The sequence below is a fragment of the Varanus komodoensis genome, unplaced genomic scaffold (assembly GCF_004798865.1).
Source record: "Varanus komodoensis strain SLA01 unplaced genomic scaffold, ASM479886v1 scaffold11, whole genome shotgun sequence".
NCBI lineage: Eukaryota > Metazoa > Chordata > Lepidosauria > Squamata > Varanidae > Varanus > Varanus komodoensis.
Window position 1 is genome coordinate 17258243 of NW_025335317.1, and position 22603 is coordinate 17280845.

General features: G+C 42.3%; 1 protein-coding gene across 1 annotated transcript in view; it reads left to right on the forward strand.

The window, feature by feature from the left end:
* COL13A1 (collagen type XIII alpha 1 chain) overlaps nt 1-22603 on the forward strand; it is a 49373-nt gene that overhangs the window by 8163 nt on the left and 18607 nt on the right. The window contains exons 7-12 of the mRNA XM_044420071.1: nt 3215-3259; nt 6632-6721; nt 7469-7513; nt 10017-10058; nt 11539-11565; nt 12543-12623. Coding sequence (XP_044276006.1) covers nt 3215-3259; nt 6632-6721; nt 7469-7513; nt 10017-10058; nt 11539-11565; nt 12543-12623 — 330 coding nt within the window. The remainder of the gene's footprint in view (nt 1-3214; nt 3260-6631; nt 6722-7468; nt 7514-10016; nt 10059-11538; nt 11566-12542; nt 12624-22603) is intronic.

Genomic DNA, 22603 nt, shown 5'->3' on the forward strand with positions numbered 1-22603 from the left:
CGTCACTGGGAAGGCCTGCCACTGAGCTATATTACATGGCAACCAAAAATCTGTCGGTCATGGAATAAACTCCTTTACAGGTCTTAAGATCTGTCGTGTGTAAACAGAGGGAAAGGTAGCCTGCCAAATACCCTTGTCACAAATTGTTCAGGGCTTTGTACGACAATAACATATCCTTGAACACGGCTCAGTATCTCATAGGCTGCCAGTGCAGATCTTTTAATGCAGATTTTCTTTGAAAATAAGTGCAGTCCCCCACCACAAACTCAAAGAGGCCTCAAAGGGCAAGAAGAATGTGGTAGGCCATATAGATGCAAGGTTCTTTTCTACATCCTCAGGTTTCAAAGGCTGAAACTCATACCCTAAAACAGGATAGTATAATGTCAACCAGTAACAACAATTGCACTGAACACCTCAGTGAGCACTGCATAATTAGCAGCACTCAAGTCACCATGAAAGGGCAATATTCTCCTCACATTGTCTTGCAAACTCATAGCAGTGGGCCTCCTGGGTCTCAGTACTGGGAACACAGGATTAGTTGAAAGCAACCCCTGTAGTTCTTGGAAAAGCTCAGCCAGATGGCTGCTCGACAATGTAATGGAAACAAGAAACTAAGCCTTCTTTGCCACTTTTTGCCACTATCCAGTAGCTTCAGTTATGAGCCCTTATGCATGCTTGATCATCTTCATGATGAGGCCGGTGCCTCCTATGCTCTAGCCATCTTCTGACCTGTTGTGTTGTCCAGAGCTCAGTGAGCCTTCTCAGCTCCCCAGTGCTGGAGGCCTGTTGTACCTCACCATTCCTTAGCACAGCAAATGCCTTGGGAGAGCCACCAGCTCTGGCTATTGAAAAGTCCCTGATTTCCTAAGTCTCCAGTGATGGACTGTCTTAGTGGGCCCCACCCCTTCAGGGACAGACTGGCATGAGCCCAAATTTCAGTAGGAAGGGCTCTGACAGATTGATTTCCACTGCCACCCCTATCCAAAGCACCCCCTCACAGAAACACAAAGGTCTTTTAACATTAAAAATGACTTGTGCATATAGAAAGTAAATAGATATCTACATGGCTACTGTTGCAAACTTTTCTTTCTATTCCTTAAAGCTCACATTTTAAAATTTCATAAAAATAAAGCCTGGTTTCATATATAATAATTTCTGCCTTGTCCACTGTTCTTCCTTTTGTTGGTTCCTGTTCACTCCTGTTCTTCCAGATAAACCTTTTTCTCAGCCCCAGAAGCTAAACTATGCAAGAAGTGTCAGCTCTCTATGTATCCCACTTCCATCCCTACCCTCATTTCCTGAAGGCAGGGAATGCTGCCCTTGTGCCTTCTTTGATTAGGTGTTACATATTTTGTTATTGGAAAAAATTCCATAAGCAGCAAATTAATACTATTAGAAGATGGTACTGATGGTCCCTCCATTCTTTCTTAGACAGCTGCATTCTAAAGGCCTTTGTTTGTGCATGTTATACTTTTTAATCACGGGTTGCTCCACATGAAATATTTACTGTAGGCACAGGGAAAGATGGCAATTGTACCTTATCATAACATTAAGGGTGCAGCCCTGTCAATTGCATCCTACATGATCAGAACCCCCACACTTGGAGGCTTCCACTTATTCAGTGCAGGGCAGGGGCAGTAGATGTGACCTCGGGCTCTCTTTCCTCCTGCCCTACAGAGTTTTCTAGATGGGCTTTTCAATCCATCTAATGAGGGCCCTTTGGAGGGGGAAGGAAGAAAGCTCAGAATAATTCATATTCTGATCTCTCTGCTGTCCTCCTCCCCTTACCCACCAGAACTCCCTCTTTCTTCCTCCTCCTCTGAGGTTGCTTTCCGTGCCAGCTGTGGGGGAGGGGAAGTGGGTAGGATCCCCAGCACTCCTCTCGGGTCAGGATGCTGTCTCCTACCTTGGAGGAGAGAATCCAAGCCATCCTATGGTCCCTAGAATCCAGTCCAGGCACTGTTGGATTTCTCTCTATCTTAGGAAAATGACTTCAAAACATTACATATGCACAAGCCTACACCCAAGGTGCGTTTAAAGTAATGGTTTGATATCTGAAGGTTGCAGCATCATGAGCAACTGCTTCATCCACATGAAGGAAACATACCACAAAACTTAAGTGTTGAACTTTAATTACCCCTTTTGGATATATACTGTTAGCATGTGGTAGACACTAAAACACAGCTGGAGAAATGGGCTACATTTCCTCCCTCTTATTCTTTCCTGGAGAAGTTAAGTCCAAAATTTAAATAATCGGGAGTCCAGCAGCACCATTATCATGATGCAGATAAATTTGCCAGATTGCTACCTAGAGATTTCACATAGTAGCAAGAGAGAAGTCAGCCTCTATAGTCTTGGTCTTGGACTAACAATCCACCTGTTCTGTCTGCCACATACTGTAACAAGCAGACTCCAGGTATGTCACAGAACAGATGACAGAATGAGCAAGTGCGATCATGGCTGCTTCATCTCTTTCTCTGCCAGGCAATTAATAAGGTAGATTTGCAGATTGCAGCCTGCCAAACATACATGTAAATTAGCTAATAAGAACAACAGGCACTATCCAGTGTGGTCATTCTGCATACATGAGGACCTCTGTTGGCCTCTAGCCGGTAACAAATGCTGATACCACAGGTGCCCCTAGAAAGAACCTACATATGCTGTGGGAGTTACAGTGCAGGTCACTATGTTCATGCACAACTATGTTCAATTGCACAACTGGAGTGGTAGTACTGGACAATGCCTACTGTGATGTTACATGAAGAATTGTTAAAAGAACTACTAGACGAAGCAATACGTGGAAATGCTTTTCATTGGTTCCTATGTATAAAAATCACTGCTAGCATTACTTACAGCTGTTTATTAACCATTTAAGCACTTAGCTGACATATGATACCAATCTCTTCTTTAACCCACCAAGCTTCAAGGTCATCCCTTCTCAGGTGCATCTCTATCAATAGAACAGTCTTCCCCCAACCTGGTGCCCTCCAGATGCTTCAGACTACAGCATTCCTGACCACTGATCATGCTAACCAGAACTAATAGAAACGGAAATCTAATGCATCTGGAAGGCCTCTAGTTGGGGTTGGCTGCAATAGAGCATCCCTTCTGTCTCCCACATTTTGCCAGTCCTCAAGCTTTGTATACAAATAGGTGAAATAGCCCATTTCATGTTTCCCCCCCTCTCTATTTTCCATTGGTTTTTGCTTCTTAGGGTGAAGTTGGCCTCCCCGGTCCTCCTGGACATGATGGAGAAAGGGTAAGAGCTGAGGAATGACAGATATATAGAGTATATTATATATCTCTGGATAGTCCATAGGGAATAAAAAATGATGATTCACAGTTTTATATTATTGAAGAAGTGATTCTCTGCTGTGTGAAACTGTAGTTACAATTGAAAGGGCTTGATGAGATTCTTGATAGAAAGTGTTTTCACAAAACAAGTTTGCTTTCAACAGCTCTGTTTTGCAAAGTGCTTTGTCCTCTTTGCTTGATTTTGGCAGCTGTTGCGTATGTGCCTATTATTAGTCCTTATGATATCAGGACTTTCAGTGTAGTGTTTTACTGAACCTGAGAAGAACTTACCGACTTGCTAAACTGTCACAGAGCAAAAATCCTGCTTTATCTGCATTTCTCACACTTCCCTGTCTTTACAAGTCAGCTTACACAAATGTTCTGAACACAAGGTGATTTTTGCCTGCAGAAATCATACATACTTTTATTCAGAAGTAAGGCTTGGAAGACCTCTCTGTTTAAGCTTGCTTTCATCAAGGCAGGACTGAGACAGAAGACGCTAAGGGCTTTGTAGTGCAATCCTATCTATTTCTACTCAGAAGTAAGCGCCATTGAATTTATTTATTTATTTATTTAAAACATTTCTATGCCGCCCCCATCGCAACAAAGCCTCTGGGCGGCTCACAAATGGGAGATACTCCCAGGTAAGTGGGTTAAAGTGTGCAGCCTTCAGGCACATTGTTTAGAGAAAATTGGGTCCCATTTCTTTCACCCAGTCCAACCAGCACAAGTTTTCTGTGGCTAAACCTGCAAAGGATTGTGTCTGACAATAGTCCCGATAAAAACATTTTAAAATAAGGAAATACAGTCCTTTGCCCTCCAACCACAGATGCGTATACGTTGGAAGCATAAATTTTATTTGTTAGAAGGATGGCATAGATGTGTTTCACTTTTTTCCATTTTCAGTTTCAGAGTTGGCGTGCCCATCCCACCCTTCCCAAGCGTCATGGCCACTGGCCATGCCTTTGTTTTCTTTGATCAGTGCATACATAAACACGGACAATATGAATCGTCATGCACATACACACAACTCCGACCACATTCTTTTTTAATTCAGTGTTGCTGTTGTTATTCCCCACAACTGTCTGCTTCAATTTATTGTTTATAGTACATAGCAGGGGCAGGCAACACATTAAACCTCTACAAATTTTTGATTGCAATGCCTATAATCCACAACTATTGGCCATGGGGGTTGAAGATGATGGGAGTTACAGTTAAAATTTTTGGAGAGCATCAGGCTGCTGACTTTTGATTTAATGCATGTTGTTTTAAAATTAACCAATGCTGTTGTTAGCTGCTTAAAAGATCATTTTATGCAGAGGGTTCGGCATTACACAATAAAACGGTATAACATTTGTGTATACATGCACAGAGACAAAAGCCACTACTCTCCATCTTCCCATGGTCACTTCCTTTCTTGCCCACTTTCTGCTGTCCTTCTGTTTAGCAGGAGAGTGCAGCATTTCTACACTTCCCACCTTGCCTTTACCCAGCAAGGACTGCTTCCCAGTGTTAGAATAACTTATTTTCAGGAGTTTGCATCAGTTTCTTTGCTACAGTGCAAAATTCAAAGTCAAGGAAAATCCAGCATTTCACTGACCGCCAGAGGAATTCCAAGCACAAGCCTATGCGAGTTTGAACAGAAAAAAGTCCTGCAGTCCTAGCATTCCACAGCCCATGCAATGGGAATTTTAAGTCCTTTCCCAGTCTCAAACATGGAGAGTATTGAAGTTGGATAATATCCAGAGAAATAAGACACTGCCTGGAAAGTATATTTCGCTGAAATGAATGGTTCCATCTTCAAAATATGTGACTGGGGTTGAGATACTAAGTGCTTAGCACTGCGCTCGTGTCTCAGGGTGCTTCCAGATGAGATCAAGCACCTGCCTGGCCTCATTCACAGGATTTTATGGAGGATTCATACATGCTCCTATTCCATTGACAGCCCTCCCATGTTGTCTTACCATTTCTACTCCTTTTTTCTAACCACAGATAATCCATTAAGGAGGAAAAGACAGAATAGGTGCACAGTGTGTTTTGATTGCCAGTGCTAGGAGCCCTCCACCATCTGAAAGCACCCTTATTGGCTATAATGTGATTTAACTACACCTACCTTTCTCTGTATTGTTTTCACTGATACTAGTAAGGCTACTCCAGAATCTATGGCATCGAGACTTCTGATTTTATCGTAGAAACGAAGGCAGTCCCTTGGACACTGTAAACTGGTCTAGAAAAACGATGTTCGGAATAACTTTTGTAGGGGCCGCGAGGCAAACCAGGAGAGATGGGGCCTCCCGGTCCCAACGGGCCTCCTGGAAATGATGGACATTCAGGGATGAAGGGAGAATTGGCTCCATGGGAACTGCAGGAGCAAAAGGAGAAAAGGGGGAGACTGGACAGGCTGGTTCACCAGTGAGTAAACACAGCATTTGTGGTACCTGTGAACTATCTGTTTGCAAGCCAGTTTCAGAATCACGGTGAATGATAAGGACATTCCCCCTCTTCCCCTTTAGGCTACAAATCTATCTAGACATCTGACCTGCACTGGTCATTTCCAAGTTGGCAACCTTGCTTATGGCTTAAATGAGGCATCCTGTTTTTTTCTGAAGAAAAAGATGGAAAATCCATAATGCGCTATAAGAAATTCTATCTTAGCTGCCGTCCTCAGGTCGCCGTGTTTCACTGTATGAGGCATATAACACAGTGCTTTATGGAGACTTCTGTTTTCTTTGCAAGATTAGTGCAGTCTTCACACAGCATCCCCCCCCCCCCCGCCAAGGGGAGGAGTTCCTCCTGCTTTCATGTTCCTATATGTTCCACTACACAATGCAAGGTCGTCCCATGACTTAAACTGCAAAAACAGAGCCAGTTTCTGTAGCAAATAATGGTGCCATCTAGGAAAATTCCAGATGGTCTTCATTCTACAAAATCCATGAGCATGGCTGGGAAACCTGGGAGAGGCACTAAAGGATGATGATGTCATGCAAAGGGCCTACAAACGTCTGTGAGAGGTGGCTCATGAGTGCATAATAAATGCCTAGTGTAGAGAAGCCATTAGAATCACAGCCATTCCCTTTTTATATGTCTCAAGGTTGCTAATAATGTTATCAGTGACAATATTGTCTTCTGAAGAAAAGGCATTAACTTTCCTAGACAGGTGGACAAAGCTCAGTTCCTGAAATAAACCCCAGTGCTTCAGCCTTAAGCAAGACACGTGCAGGCCTCCACTGTGTCCTTTACAATGGCAAGTCTGATTCGATCTGATAAAGCAAGCCATTAACCCATTGTTCTCACTGTGTGGTTTTAAATTTAAAAATAAATATTTCTTCCTGTGTAGGGTCTTGATGGCCTAACTGGAGAAAAAGGTGATCAAGGGATGCCAGGACCTCCAGGCCTCATAGGTCCAATTGGACTTCCAGGTTTCACAGTAAGCAATTAAAAAAAACCCCACCCATCAGCACAGAGCTGGTCAACCACAGCAAAACGCTGCATCCTGTTGTCTTGTCTTGAGCTTTTTCGTGGCCGAATTCTGTACACACTTACCTGGGAATAAGTCCTACTCAGTGCAGCTTTCCTCTGAGTAGAGATGGACAGGACTGCACTGTTAATGAGCCTGCTGCAGAGGTGGGGCTTGAACCGGGAGCTGCCAGTTGTACCACTTTGCCACTGCCATGCTGCACAACCTCAGTGCTGCTCCCTTGATTTACAGGAAGGGTGTCAATGCTATCACCCTTTGAGATCTCAATTATGTTTAGGCTAAGAATACAAAAAATGACTTGAGGTGAACAACAAATTGGATGTGTTTCTGTAAGCTTTTGCCTGGGATAAAGTGGGATCCGATCAGCTGTGAGCACTGGAGATGCACAATTTGGGGTGGAGGGGATTCTATAGAGTTCAGCTATTGTGACTGCTTTCTGTATGCTGTTTACAGATATTTTGCATTATCCAAATGTGGTCGGATGCTGATCAGCTATTCTGACAAAACCAAGACAGCAGGCATTGCTAATTTAGGCAGTGGTTTTTGGTTTGGAGGAGTGGGGAGTCCAAGCATGACTGCAATTCTGCTTATTCCTTAATGTATGTCTTCATCTGAACTTTCAGCCCCCTGCTGTCAAGATGTGAAAAATTCCTTGTGGTAGTGCTGGGGTTTGTATTGTGTTTGTTGCATTTGCAGGGAGAAAAGGGAGAACCTGGGAAAAAAGGAGACGCTGGGGACTCAGTAAGTTACCATTCTGCAATTTATCCTTTTGAAAACCGCAGGCAAGGGTGGGGAGGGAAATACTTTGTCACAGGCATAGCTGTAAGCATCCCTCGGGTTCTTCATGGGTTGTGAACATCAAACTGCTTACTCCTCCTGAAGCAAGCTAGTCGTGATTGCAGCAGACTTGTGTGTTTAGACCAAGAGCTGCCCCACTACATGGAAAGAGCAGGATCATGCCTACGTGTTCATTATCGAAACTATGCTGTGGCGGTGAGGGTGGCGAAGAAGAAATTCTTCTCCACTTCCATTGCCTCCTCACAGTGCCATCCAGCAGAGCTCTTTTGAGTGGTACATGGGCGCTAATACTCCAGCCCTAATCAAGATCCTGTACCACCATCGATGGCCCACTGTGATGACTTTGCCCAGCACTTTAAGGAGAAAATCGCTCAGATTCGTCACGAGCTGGACTCCACAAGTGATTCAGATCCTTTAGGGAGATGCCAGTGACTCCGTCTGGTCAGGTATTAATGGATCAATTTCAGTTACTGTGGCCCAATGATGTGGACAAGGTGCTTGGACAAGTACGTCCTACCACCTGCTTACTTGACGCTTGCCCTTCGTGGCTGCTGACCAAAGCCAAACACGGGATTGGTTCCTGGATCCTGGAGGTTATTAACGCCTCTCTGAGGGAGGGCCGGGCGCCTGCTCCTTTAAAGGAGGCGGTAGTCTGGCCAGTCCGAAAGAAGGCATCTCTGGATCCAGAGATGGCCACCAATTATACACCGGTGGTCAACATCCTGTTTTTGGGCAAGGTGTTGAAACGGGTGGTGGCAGGACAACTCCAAGCACTCTTGGATGAAACTGATTATCTGGACCCATTTCAGTCTGACTTCAGACCCGGGTATGGTACTGAATCAGCCTTGGTCGCCCTGTATGATGACCTGTGCAGGGAGGGAGACAGGGGAAGTGCGTTCCTGTTGGTTCTCCTGGACATCTCAGTGGCTTTCGATACCATCGACCACAGTATCCTCCTGGATAGGCTGGGGGGACTGGGAGTAGGAGGCACTGCTTGGCAGTGGTTCTTCTCCTACCTTGACGACCGATTCCAGAAGGTGGTGCTGGGGGACTTTACCTCTACGCCATGGCAGCTATGCCATGGAGTACTGCAGGGGTCTATTTTGTCCCCCTTGCTATTCAACATCTACATGAAACCAACTGGGAGAGGCCATCAGGAGGTTTGGGCTGTGGAGTCATCAGTATGCTGATGACACCCAACTCTACCTCTCTTTTTCAACTAAGCCAGGTGAGGCAGTGGCTGTACTGAACCGGTGCCTGGCCGAGGTGATGGGCTGGATGAGGGCCAATAAACTGAAGCTGAGTCCAGATAAGATGGAGGTTTTGTTGGTGGGTGATTTGAGCTCCTGGGTAGGTGACTTGGGCCTTGCCCTGGATGGGGTTGCACTCCCTCTAAAGGACAGGGTCCGCAGCTTGGGAGTGCTCCTCGACCCGGAGCTGTGCTTGGAAGCTCAGGTGACAGCAGTGGCAAGGAGCGCTTTCCTTCAGCTTCGGCTAATCCATCAGCTGTGTCCCTACCTGGAGGAAAATTGCCTAGCAACAGTAACACATGCATTGGTTGCTTCCCGGTTGGATTTCTGTAACGCACTGTACATGGGGCTGCCCTTGAAGACACTCCGGATACTTCAGATGGTGCAAAAATGTTTTAATAAATAAATAAATAAATAAATAAAACAGAGCTGCCAGGATGCTGTCGGGGACTGGGCATTATTCTCCTATAACCCCAGTCCTCTATCAGCTCCACTGGCTTCCCATCGAAGTCTGGGCTCAATTCAAGGTGTTGGTAATCACCTATAAAGCCCTAAATGGCTTGGGACCTGGATACCTAAAGGAATGCCTTCTTCCCTATTTGCCCTCCCACCCCCTGAGATCGGTAGCAGAAGCCCTCCTTCGGGAACCCTCTGTGAAAGATATTAGGAGACAGAGTACCCGGAGGAGGGCCTTCTCTGTGGTGGTGCCCCACTTATGGAATGCGCTCCCCAGAGAGGTCCACCTGGCGCCGTCATTATATGTTTTTCGGTGCCAGGTTAAGACCTTTTTATTTAATCAATATTTTAATAAGTTTTAATGTTGAATTTTATCATCATATTTTAATTGCAGCCAGAGTGGGTCATTAATTTATGTTATGTTAGATATTTGTATTTTATTTGTTTAAGCCGTCCTGAGGCTCTTGCAAAGTACAGCATACAAATATCCTAAATAAATAAATAAAACAAATAAGTGGCATATGGGTGAGTCATCTACCCAAGGCTTACTCTTCCTTTTATCCTAGCCACCTGCATTTCTCCTGCGGTATTTAGCTGAAGGCACCCCCTCATCCTGGAGCCCTTTTGTGATTAAGGGCTGTTTCTATATATTAGGGACAAAGCAGTACTTAATTCACAGACAGGCTTCTTACAGTTATTTACCAGGGCAATGACTTTTGTTTTTCTGTTCGGGGTTTTAGATAACTGGGCCACCAGGGCCTCAAGGCCCACCAGGAACACCGGTAAGTCCTGTCGGTATGCTACGAAGGTGAGTTTCTCCCCTATCGTAGCTCCTTATCTCGGAGAAGTCATCTGTATGAGTACACACCCTCCTTGCAGATGATCTTGAAAGGCCCTCTCAAAGGCCCACCTGCGAGGCAGAAGAGACAAGGCCTTATCCATAGTGGTGGCCAGTACCCAGTGGAATTTATCCCAAGGAATGTGCAGCTGGTCCCATCAGATACAGCTTTTAAAAGGGCTTTTAAAATGAATTTGTTTTGGCTGCCTTTCTGGCTGTTTATGTGTTAGATTATATTTCTACTCATAATTTTGAGTTTTCTGGGCTCTAGTTGACATATTCACGTGGTTGTTTTTAGTGCTAATTGTGGTTCTAATACTGTATTAGATTGGAATTAGTATGCTTGCTGTATTATTGTACACCATCTTAGAAATAAATGAAATTAATAAATGTAAAAATGAAGAAGAACCTCTAGAGTTTGACATCCATACGGGATCATTTCAGTGAAAACTTATGCACTTCTTTACCATTTATGCTAACTGAAGTGTGCACTTAGGAGTACAGAAAATCTTAGAAAGGCATGTAAGTTCTCCTCCACCCCATCTCCCAAATCCATGAACACTTATGTTTCCTATGAGTTACTAATTACAATTTATTTTATTTGTTTAAAACATTTTATCCTGTCTTTACCACTGCTTGAGGTGACTTACAGTCACATCTGACATCAAACTAAGGTGTCTGTCACACAACCATAGCAGCCATAAAATGAATATAATTGAATACAACATTTAAACACAGCAATAAGGAGCAGATTAAATCTACAAAACTGCAGTGCAGACAGCACAGCATATGGACTGTTTCTGCTGTATCCCTCCCTATGGGCAATAAGGCCTGGACCAGGGCACCCTACATCTGCTGGCACTGCCTAGGGAAAAGTAATCTGTGTCTGCTGTGATTTTGAGGGAGATGTTCAGAACTGATCCCCAAAAAACCCTGGTTCCCTGCATATACACTGTATATTATACAGGGTTTTAGATGTATAGATGAAAAAATGTTATATTTAAAGGAAAAGTCCTTCCAGGAGCAAAACGTTGTGCAATACAAACATCCACATTGCTGAACCAATCAATACTACCCTTGTAAAATCTTCCTAGAAAAAAATCCTCATTTTATTTTATATATACTCGTGAATGAAAGCATTTTAGAAGGACTTTATGCACAGTGTCTATCAAGTTGATACATTACTACTGGATATTTTTCTATGGATAGCAAACATTGGGAATAAAAGCAAACCACATGGTGATATTTGTTATAACTTTATTGGTTATTATACTTCAACCTGTTAACTAGTAAGTGAAGTATTACAATAATGTAGGAGCTGTCTGCATTTTATGGGACTGGGATCCAGAAAGTTAAGCAACAGTCTTAACTTTTAAAGTTTAGAATGGTCTGACATCTTTTCTTGTTGTTACTTTAAAATCCAGGGTCCCCAAGGCCTTCCAGGACCTAAGGTAAGAATGAAGGGCAATCACATTGAATCAAATTTAACACTTTTATAGATATCTGGTAGGATGCTGGGTTTTGATGGGTTAGACTTTTGATGGGTTAGACGCTCCAAACATGTCAGTTGTAACATACCCCAGACCTCTGTGTTTACATAGTTAGGATATGAACAAAATGAAATAAAATGGTATTGCAATCCAGTGATGTGCCAATGTGTACATTAGGGCCCAAATGTTGTTTAGGTGTGCAGTTTGGAAAAGGGAAACAACACTCATAAGAAAAGGATTATATTCTTCCTCCCTACACTTCTTAGCTCAAAATCGCCCTCTATGAAGCTCCTTTCCTTTCCTATCCAATCCAATCCAATCCAATCCAATCCAATATGTAGTCGTGTCTCTAAAAATATGTTTCTCCATGTTTGCACATTATGACAACCCACTGGTTTAAGAATCCATTATCTGCTGTTGAATTCACCACTAGGTTGTTTAGCCCCTAAACAAACCAGTGGTCTCAGTTCACATGTCATACTCCAGTATCTAGGAAGGAGCTAACTGCAGGTTGTACAGTGAAATGGAAGAGGTAGATGCACTACATGCGGAACACCTGCTTGCACATGACAACCCATCAGTGTTTAAATGCACAGGTTGTTGTTACATGAGAACCAGCTCAGTGTATAAGACATGTCTACAAATCAGGTTACCTGAAAAAAAATCATCTTCATCTAATAGAACTCAGGATTTCTCTATTGTCATGAAGTCTGGTATCTACCACAGAGGCTGATTCTCCTATCATTCTCACCATGATACACTATCAATATCTTCTGTGAAATCAGTGGAGCGGCTTGGCTTTGTCTAGTGTGAAATTGGCTGTAAAATGTCATTTGGTCATTGCTATGTTATTCTGGATGCCTTTGCTACGTAATTCCTGTTTCTTTAGAAGCTTTGCAAGGAATGTTGGGCTTTTTCCTGATACATCTTTCCTTTAGGGGGAAGCAGGCATTGATGGAAAGGAAGGTGAAAAAGGTTCCCAGGGAGAAAAAGGAGACCGAGGTCCTCTGGGATTGCCCGTAAGTATTCAGAAAGCAAGGGGAACTTAAGAAGCCATTCTTAATCCAAGAGTTGACAAAATCTCAGACGAACACAATTTGGCACAATTACACACAAAATCTCAAACTTCAAACTACAATGCAGCAAAGTATGTGGAGCTGCAAAGATGTCTTGAATCTGAATAGTCTGGTTATTAGAGCACCTTCTCCTGTGTTCTGATTGCTTTGGGCAATAAAGGGTAATTTACATCAGGGCTTTTAACACAGTTTTTTTTTTTTAAAAAAAATCATGTTCAAATGCCAGGTTAAATGCTGAGATGTGCAAGAAAAAAGGGAAGCATAGAAGTTTTTCTTCATCTACAAACATGGGGCACTGGGGAGAAAGGAGTTGGCTGGAGTATAAATTGGCAATCCTTCCCAACAAAGCCACTGAGCCCCAAAACATTTTGTATCTCCTTTCTAGGTCATACCATGCCTAGCCAGATGGCCCATTTCCTGCTTGATTCACATGTTCACTGAGCTCTTTTTTGTTTGCCTAGATTATAGTTTGCCCATGACACACAGGTTCTTTGTGCATTCCGTTGCAAGCCAGATTGCCATTGGGTGTGCCACTGCTCGGTCTCTCCATCAGGCATTAGTGCAGAACATTCTACCATAATGATCAAGTGAACAGCATTACGGACACTTGGAGCAGGAAGTTCCTTGCTTCATCATTGTGGGCAATACAAGAGGAAGCTTGGAAGGGAAGACAGATAATTGGAAGATCCTTAGGAGTGATGAAGGAGCAGGAGCCTAGGCCACAACCTCCAGCAGGTTGTTTGGTAGCAGCAGAAGGCAAGTGAAGCTAGAGCAGCATGGGGACGAATGCAGCCACAGCTACCATGAAGCGGTACCCAATGGGGTCAAGTTTACAGTTGTTTAGCTATTACACTATATGAGGAATGCCAAAACACTGTGGTGGTGGTGGAGGCAAGGTGCTGAATTGCTCCTTGCCAGGCCTTTTGTGGCTGGCTGGACTCAATGAATACAGTCGCACCCTCTAGTGTCATTGACCCCCTTGGACTCCCTGGCTTCTGGTGGCATGCAAAGCAAAGCTATTTGGTCAGCACTGGGAGGAGGGTCTGCTCCAGGTGGTGCTGAGAGGAGTGGTTGAGTCCCCTGCTACCCACATTCAGGGAGGATTCCTGCATGAGGTGAGGCCTGGCCTCTGAGCTCTGCCTCCTGCATGAACCCAAGATGGCTCCACAGGATGCATGTAGAACCTCCATGGGCCAGATTAGGCCTGTGGAAGAGAGGTCTCACATCCTGTCACTATACCATACTGCAGGAGATAACATCATCATGGACCACACAGAGGATATTTTATGGTGAGTGGCAAGGCAACCAACCTAAAAAATCCCCAACTTAGTAATTTCCACTTCTTGTGGCAGTTATACTACAGATACACTTGGCTAACAATCTGCATTGTTTTGTTAATTAACATGTTATGGTTTTTAAAGAAGAAATTATGTGGTTTTAAAATGCTTTTAAAAGCAAGGCATACACACAAATGACTTAAAAAATTAAGAGAGAATTCAAGAGATATCAGGCATGTTGTCAGGTACTAATATGCTAACATGGCATTTTTTGCAGGGCCCATATAAATGGAAATACCAAAAAAAGTGCCCAATATTTGAGTTTCAGAAATGACTGAGACCTTAAACAGGTTTGGACTGGAAAAAGAAACTTAAATTTTAAGATTGTTTTTGCTAATACATGTACTCTAACAGGACATTGTTCCTAATAAACATATCTTCCAAGGGCCAATTCTGACATATAACATTATATTCATTCCTTTCCTTTATATGATTTCTGTACCCTTGTCCTGAGCAGGTCAGCTAGTGTTCCTGGATAGGGCTATGCCTTGCCCTCTGTATCCAGGGAGTTCAGTGGAGTTCAGGTGGAAACCATGATGTGGATACGAAGTTAGATCTGCATTAGCTGAAGCCTGCAACTTCCTACATGTGATGTCTATTGTTTGATTCAGGCACTATGTACATTCATGGAGATTTGTATGTTCTAATGTGAATGCATCAGCAGATTAATCTAGGACTCACTTTTCAAGATGTACTGTGCAAGTTATCTAGTCAGGGATATTTGTGATTCAAAGTAGATTTAGCAGTGTCTGTTCACGCATGAAAATTCAGCACTGCTGCATGAGCAAATACTTGTCACAAATATGACCACATACACATACATGCATGTGGAAAGGGATGATGTCAAAGGCATTGTGCAGCCACCTTGCAAACAGATGTAAGGACATGATGTTATAAGCAGCTTCTCCAATCTAGTACTCTCGAAATGTTTTGGACTTCTTCAGTCCCACTAGCCCCTGCCAGAAAGGTCCGTGTCAGGAATGCTGACAGTCATTGTCAAAAACATACGAGTGTACCAAGTTGGGGAAAGCTATTACATAATAGCTAGCAAGAATTTCTTGTTAGAGTGTTGTAATCCTGCTGGAAATCTCTCTTTCAAGGAAAATTCATATTGTGGATTTTAGGATACATATGCTTCATACACACTAAAAATGCAAACACTTAAAAATATATTAGTACAGAAGGGGCAAATGAGTATTTTAAAAAACCCCTTCTCTAAAATTCACCAGGAAGTTGATTTACAGTTGGTTCTGGGAAGACTAAAGGAAATACTTCACAAACCACGTAATTAATTTAGGGAATTTACTTGCATACACAGCTTTTTTAAAAGTTCAGGCAAACTGGGGTGGGGACATCTCTAGAGCTCTTTTGCAGTGTGCATCTCATTGTATTCAGTCCATACAAGGTGCACAACATAGCCAAGGCAGTGCTAATGCCTCCCCTTCCCAACCCTACCTAGTCAACACACCTTTCTCCTATCATTTTGAAGCAGGTTCTTCTCAGCATTTTAGCACCCCCTTTTGTCTATACATGCGTGTTTGCATTTTTTTTTTTTCTTTTAAAGAGGAGCTGCAGCACTGGGCAAGTAAATGAAAGCTTTACTTGGAATAAACTTGATCATACAATGGGGATAAATCCTGATAAACCGGCTCCTTGTCCTTCACTTCAAACTCACACCTTGATTTTCTCTTCAATTTCATGACCAGCCTAGAAAACTGCAGGATTTTGTTACATCCTCAAATTCTGCCCCCCCCCCCCACCACCACACACTTCTCCCAACATTCTTTCCAAATTCCACTTCTTCAGTAGTTGAAATTGACAAGTTGTTTATTGCTGTTGCTGTTAGTCACAACGTCGTGTCCGACCCATTGTGACCCCATGGACAACATTCCTCCAGACCTTCCTGTCCTCCACCATCCCCCGGAGTCCACTCAAGCTCACACCAACTGTTTTAGTGATTCCATCCGGCCACCTCATTCTCTGCCGTCCCCTTCTTCTTTTGCCGTCAATTGTTCCCAGCATTAGGCTCTTCTCCAGGGAGTCCTTCCTTCTCATTAGGTGGCCAAAGTATTCGAGTTTCATCTTCAGTATCTGGCCTTCTAAAGAGCAGTCAGTGTTGATCTCCTCTAGGACTGACCGGTTTGATCACCTTGCTGTCCAAGGGACTCGCAGGAGTCTCCGCAGTTTATTAGCTTGAGTCATTTCAGAGAGCTCCAGTTCCAGCATAGTGATATTTATTTATTTATTTATTAAGATCGAGAACAAAACGGTCAATCACCAGTAAAAGATTCCCAAAACTGCTGTAAAAATACTTAGGCTCTGCATCTATGTATACGCAGAAGTTCTGCTGTTTTCAGTGACACCTCTCCCTGCTTTGGAAGCTTTTTAAGAAAAGAAAAGGGCTCTGGAACCAGAAAAGCAATGGAGAAAGGGACACTGTCCTCAATGCATCAGCCCTGCTTTTCCAGGAACAACTCTTCCCACCCTGCCTTAGTTTTCCACTTTCTTGTCAACACTCTGCCAAAGAATTGCATTCCTGCTGTTTTCCTCATCTGATTATTTTGCAGTTGGAAAATACTGGCTGAGTAAAAATGGATCATGATGCTATCCAGATCCTCTGTGAAAATCTAAGAACTAGGCAGGTCAATTGCACAATTAGGAAGCACCCATGGTGAGAAGAAAATTACACCAAGGGTCATAAGAGTCTTTAAGGAACTCCTGTCCATAAAATCCACACTGAACTGGAGGCATGTGATATTCTGAATATGAACCTTCTTGTTATTGTTACTTAAACTTCAAAGGTAGACTTTTTCAATGTGAAAATGTCACTGTGACCATATAATTATACAAGGCTTGCATTTCTTACTTTGATCCAACTTCCTATATTTTCAAGCCATTTTATGCCTATATATTTTTAAGCCATTTTGCACCAAAGATGGATCTGTCTTTTGTCCTGGTTTTCAGATTTGATATCAAATCAGTTCCTTTTCTCCTAGCAACCATTGATGCTTGACAATTTAACTATAATCTCTCCTATAAGAAACAATCATGTAATGCAGGATTATTGAACTACAGAGTGACACAACTGTTAACAGGGTACTTACTGAAAGAATGATCAGTCTTCCTGACCATTCATTGCAAAAGCCAATTATTCTGGATGTACAAACTTATGGCCATTCTCCAAAACTTCCTTTTCCATTTTCAAGCCCCATTTATTTCAATAGAGTTTTGCCTATGAAGCACTTTGAGGCTGGCTTATAAATATGACTTGAAATATTTATATAATTAAGGTTGCAATTATTAGTAAGTTCATTAGAAAGGATACTTTCCATTCCATTTCTACTTCTATTAGCAGCACAAACCCACAGCATTTAATGAAGAGTAGTAAATACAATTACATAGCCAATGAGGATCCATACAGGAATAAGCATCTGTATCACCGTTTCCCTGGACTCTATTCAACTGACTGGTTGAAAATGGCCTGGTGTGTAGAACATATGAAACCGTGTATTTAAATATACCTGAAATGCTAAATTCGACATGACAAGAAAAGTGAAGAAGATGCAGCATTTAAAATACGGCGCACCAGTCTTCTTTTGTCGTACCCATTTCCTTAATATCTATTTACCAAAATACTGTTTTGCTCTGTAACCAAGAAAAGCTTCTGCAGCATCATCTTTTTGCTTGAACATTCCATCAAGTCATCTTAATATTTAACTAACAAAAGTTCTGCTTCAATGGATTTTCAAAGAAGAGAGCAATTGATAAAATATAAATTAAGAATTTGTTATTCCACTGAAACAGAAGTTATGGGCTTCTCTAGCTGAGGCACTTCACTCTTTCCTCCTCATGGCAGTTTGTAAATGTTTTACTCAATGTTATCATCCTCCAGTGGCTGTTCCATGCTTTGTAACCATGCCCTCAACTTTTCTGAGATAAGGGAAATTCTGGTATTATCTAGAAATCACACTATGAAAAGCTTAGGAATTTCCACAGTTCCACTGTTTGATTTTGCCACCTTGGCCTTGTGTAATGAAACTTAGGAAAAAGCAGAGAAAGAAAAAGAAACTTCTAAAGGAACCAATCCTAATCCTGCTAAATTTTCAAAAAAATGGTAAAATAGTGGGTTAACAGCCTCATGCTGAGAAGCCTTAAAGTTGTTGCATGTTTGATTTCAACTGGGATTGCCAATTGCCAATTTTAAATGCATCCATATGGCTTTGGTAGTTACATGGCAGGAAAAAGATAAGGAAAATTCATAAGGCAAGGGAAAGTACAGGTTCTCAGGTCCAGTGCCATGCTTATTAAATGTTTCCCTGCCATATTCCCATTAAAGGCACACAGGCGTTAAAAGTATATCCAACAAAACATTGGTGATGGCAAAATCCTCTTGAGATCTTGGATGGGATTGAAATTTGTCAAACCCCTTGTGTTAATGGGAACATGTTGGGGCACCAGCAGCTTGTGACAGAGCCTGCTTGGAGACATCAGGTATATGAACTGGTGTATCCATGTGGGAGCTATCAATTGTACAAGCCCTACATGGCTTGGGACTGCAATACCTGTTGGACCGACACTCCCAACCCCAATCTACCCAGACACTACACTCAACCTCTGGAGCCTTCCTCCAAGTGCCAACCCCTCAAGAGGCTCAGAGGGTGGAAACTAGGGTGGGGGGGGTCTCTTCTGTGGTCTTTTCTGTGGTGGAATATCTTTGGAATATTCTTCCTGTTGAGGCCCACCTGGTGCCAAATTTGCCATCTTTTCAGCACCAGGTTGAGAGTCTTCTTTGCAAAGGCTTTTAAAGATCTACCTGGTCATTCAGGGCCTGACACAATTAGCCAGGTGTCTTTCCTTTATTCTTGGCTGGATCTTTTTATTGTCTTTTAATTTAAAATGTTTTTATACTGTTTTAAATTAATTTTAATTTTGTTAATGTTTTTGTCTATTATATTTTATTGTTTGTACACTTCGTTGTAAACTGTTCAGAGAATTTCGGCTATGGTCAGTATTGAAATGAAATTGTTAGCAGTAATAATACAGTTGTGGGGGGGGGGTCAAAGGAGCTGCCACAATCATGCAAAATGCACCAGCCATGCCTCCCAGCCCCTTCCCAACAAAGAGAATAGGGAAAGGGACAGAATTATAAAATAGGAGGGCATATGATCAGACAACTGAGAGGTCCATGAAGTCAGCATCCCTAAATCCCATTCCTTGTTTTCAGGAGGAAATACGACTAAGGCTGCGATCTGGTACCCACTTTCCTGGAAGTAAGTTCCATTGAATTCAGTGGGACTTATCTCTTGGTAGACATACACACACTGCAATATAACCTTTGCTTGATTTTTTCAGAAAGGCTTTAAATGTTAAATATAAACTGTTTTAACCATTTCCCATCCTTTAACTTCTGGAGCATTGCTATAACGTTACTAGGTATATGGCTTTTGTACAAGAAGCATGTAATATGCTTTCATTATTATTTATTTATTTATTTATTAAAACATTTTTATGCCGCCCCATTCGCCGAAGCCTCGGGGCGGCTTACAACAATAAATTGAAAATAATTATAATATTAAATTACAATTTAATATTAAATTATCCTTTACTGTTGGTACTTTCTGGGTCCCTACATACCTTTACCATCCTTCAACGCCTCTCCTAGGTTTAGCAGCCATTTTAACAGCAAGGATAATAAGCTAATATTCCCTTATCTCATAACAAAAGCCAGAAAATGCCGGTATAGATTTTCAGTTCAACCATATCAAAGTTACCCTTGTGCTTGTGGGACAGAATGGATACAAAGGCAGAGAAAGAAAAACCTGGATGAAAAGAACCATATCAGGGAAGCAGCCTTACTCCTGCAAAAAATGGAATGTAGAAAAGCCCAAAGGGGTTGAAGGAAAATATAACTGTCCTTCCCCAGGCGATGGTTCTATGTGAGAAATTTTTGTATTAGCTTCTCAGAGTCAACAGCAATGCTACTGCATTTCTAAGCAACCGTTATTACTTCCCCTCAAAATTCATTTCCTAATATGCTTATTGCTGGCCAGTTCACATGCTATCACCAGAAAGGTTTTATTTCTCTCAGCTGCATAGGATGAGGAATCAGCAATGCTCTCCAAAATCCAGAGGGAGGTGTTCTTTGTTCTGGGAGAGTGTGCTGGACTGCTGCATTCTCACAGGCATCCTAAAGCAACCAGCCTATGTTGCATTTAGTGTTTGTTTTTTGTTAGTTTCCTTGTGAGTGCCATCACCTGTCTTTGAGATTTGAGTTTTGTTTTTTATCGTTGGCACATGTTTGTCTCCAGTCACTGCTTCACTCACCTCTCCTTTCCCCTCCTCACCCCCTTCCTCTTTGCCTTTTGTTTTGTTAACCCTTCCTTGTCTGTCCAGGGTGCTTCAGGTTTAGACGGCAGACCTGGCCCACCGGTGAGTTCCAGTTCTCCATTGCCCTCTATTCCTATCCCCTAATGCTGTGATTTGCTGTCTTTGTCGTGCCATAACCACATCTGTATCATTGTCTTCCCAAAAGGATAGGCTAGGACAAGTGAAACCACTCCATTTTGATTCTGAACAGCCAACATGTTGTTCATTACAGTCTTGTGGATTGAGGATAGTCTGCCTCTTTATTTATAATATTCTGTAAATTATGTCAGTGAATCATTTGCATGTTACCATTCTGATGTTATGTGCCTCTGTCCTCATATTGTCAGCTGTCCATTGTCCTCTTTTATTCTCGCTGTGAAACGTTTGTATAAAGCACCTCTTCACACTTGTCTCAACAATAGTAATGCTCTAAAAATCAGTAGCATGAGCAAAAGGCACTCTGTCACATTTTTATTTCAAATACTGTCAATGTATTGCAGCCAATTCCATGTCCTGAGCTCACTGTGGAAGAGGTGGTCAACCAGCAATCCTAGGCCTAACTTCCTGTGGGTGCAGTCAAGTTCAGACTGCTGGAAAAAGCAATCTGTCTCTTCCCTGGCACTCTACTGCAGGGGGAAGAAGAACCTTGTGGGGGAAAGGGAATAACAAAAAGGGGTGCAAGAGAAAGAGAAGAGGGCTGATCCACCCACCACCACCATGTGCCAGCCCTCCCAACAGCTTATACATAAAGGAACATGACCCTCGAAAGAAAAATATATATTGTTGACCGCTGTACTATAACCTGGAATGTTCTTCACACCAAGGAGACCTGGCCATAAAGCTTTCTGGCATCTTCTGAACATGGTTTTGCTACATGTAAAAAAACTGGCTTTCATGTCAGTTTAAATTATCTTCTCAGTTCCATGATTCCACCCACTACAGTGGGAAATGATTTTAAGCTTCACTCTGTTAAACCCATAAGGAATTACTGGTTAACTCCTTAATAGTCTTCTGGGGTCTGTTCCTGTTTTAGCCAGTTTGCTTAGCCAGTTATCCTTGGAGGACAAATACTGATTCATTTGCAGACAGCCTATCCAGTGCGGCTGCCTGGTACCCTCCAAAGTCAGAGGATTATGAGCATCCTCTGACTTTGGGGAGTGAGGAGGCAAGGAATGCCTCCATGCTTTCCTAACTATCCAAAACACTAAGTGTTTTACCCTGCTTATGAGGAGGAAATGCTGAGGCACAACCAGGATTCCTCATATTCCAGCAGATGCTTGATATTCTCCTTTCTGCCATCTCCCTCCCTGCCGAAATAGCATCTCTGTTGTCATACTTGCAACCTTGGAGTCACAGCCAGCATGGAAGGAGCTGTGGGGGTAGAGAGGGGCCCTAGTTCTTAACCTCAGGGTCGAGCTTTAAATTTTTATTTAAATTTTCCTATAGCTGTCTAAAGAATATCTAGCAATCATAAGACTGTATCCTTGTATTCATATAGTCCATCCAGAAGTGCTGAGTTGAAGAAGAGTCAACAGCAGCTAGAAAAACCTTGCATCCTTAATGAGAGAAATTATAATGAAAACAATTATCAGAGTTGTTATTTTGGTTATACAACAGTTATTGAAATTTACATGACTCTTGAGGAATTATAAGTTATGTCTACATTGACATGGTTTTTTTGTCTCAGAGCATTATCCTGGAGTTAGCAGCCTCTGAATTCTGTTAGTCAAGTTTTCATTCCAGAAGAAGAATATTAACCCATTTTACAAAGCAGTCTAAATTTTTTGGATGAAATATGGACAACTATTTCTATTAAGGTCTTGATACTGTGTCATACAGTGTTTGAGAAATCCTGGTGGAACTTCTTCTTCTAGATTACTGCATTTTTCTCTCTTTTAAAAATATAGAATTGTTCCTTTGTACTTGCATAATTGGATTTGCAGAACCTCACTGGGTAGAGGTGATATGTGGAGCTTCCTTTATCACTGTGCAGCCCTAAGGGAGTAAGGAAGTACATTTCCTCTTCATGCTCAGGGATAGGCTATAGACATTCTCAGAAAATTAGTAATCTAGCTTAAACATGTGAAATTTAGATCCTGGTTCCATCCAAAGAACTTAGAAATGGTAGGGTTCTGAACCACCAGTTTGGCTGAGGCCTACAGAACAACTGATTAAACACCTGAGACATTGAAGTAGGACACATGTGAAAGTAGTTGAAAG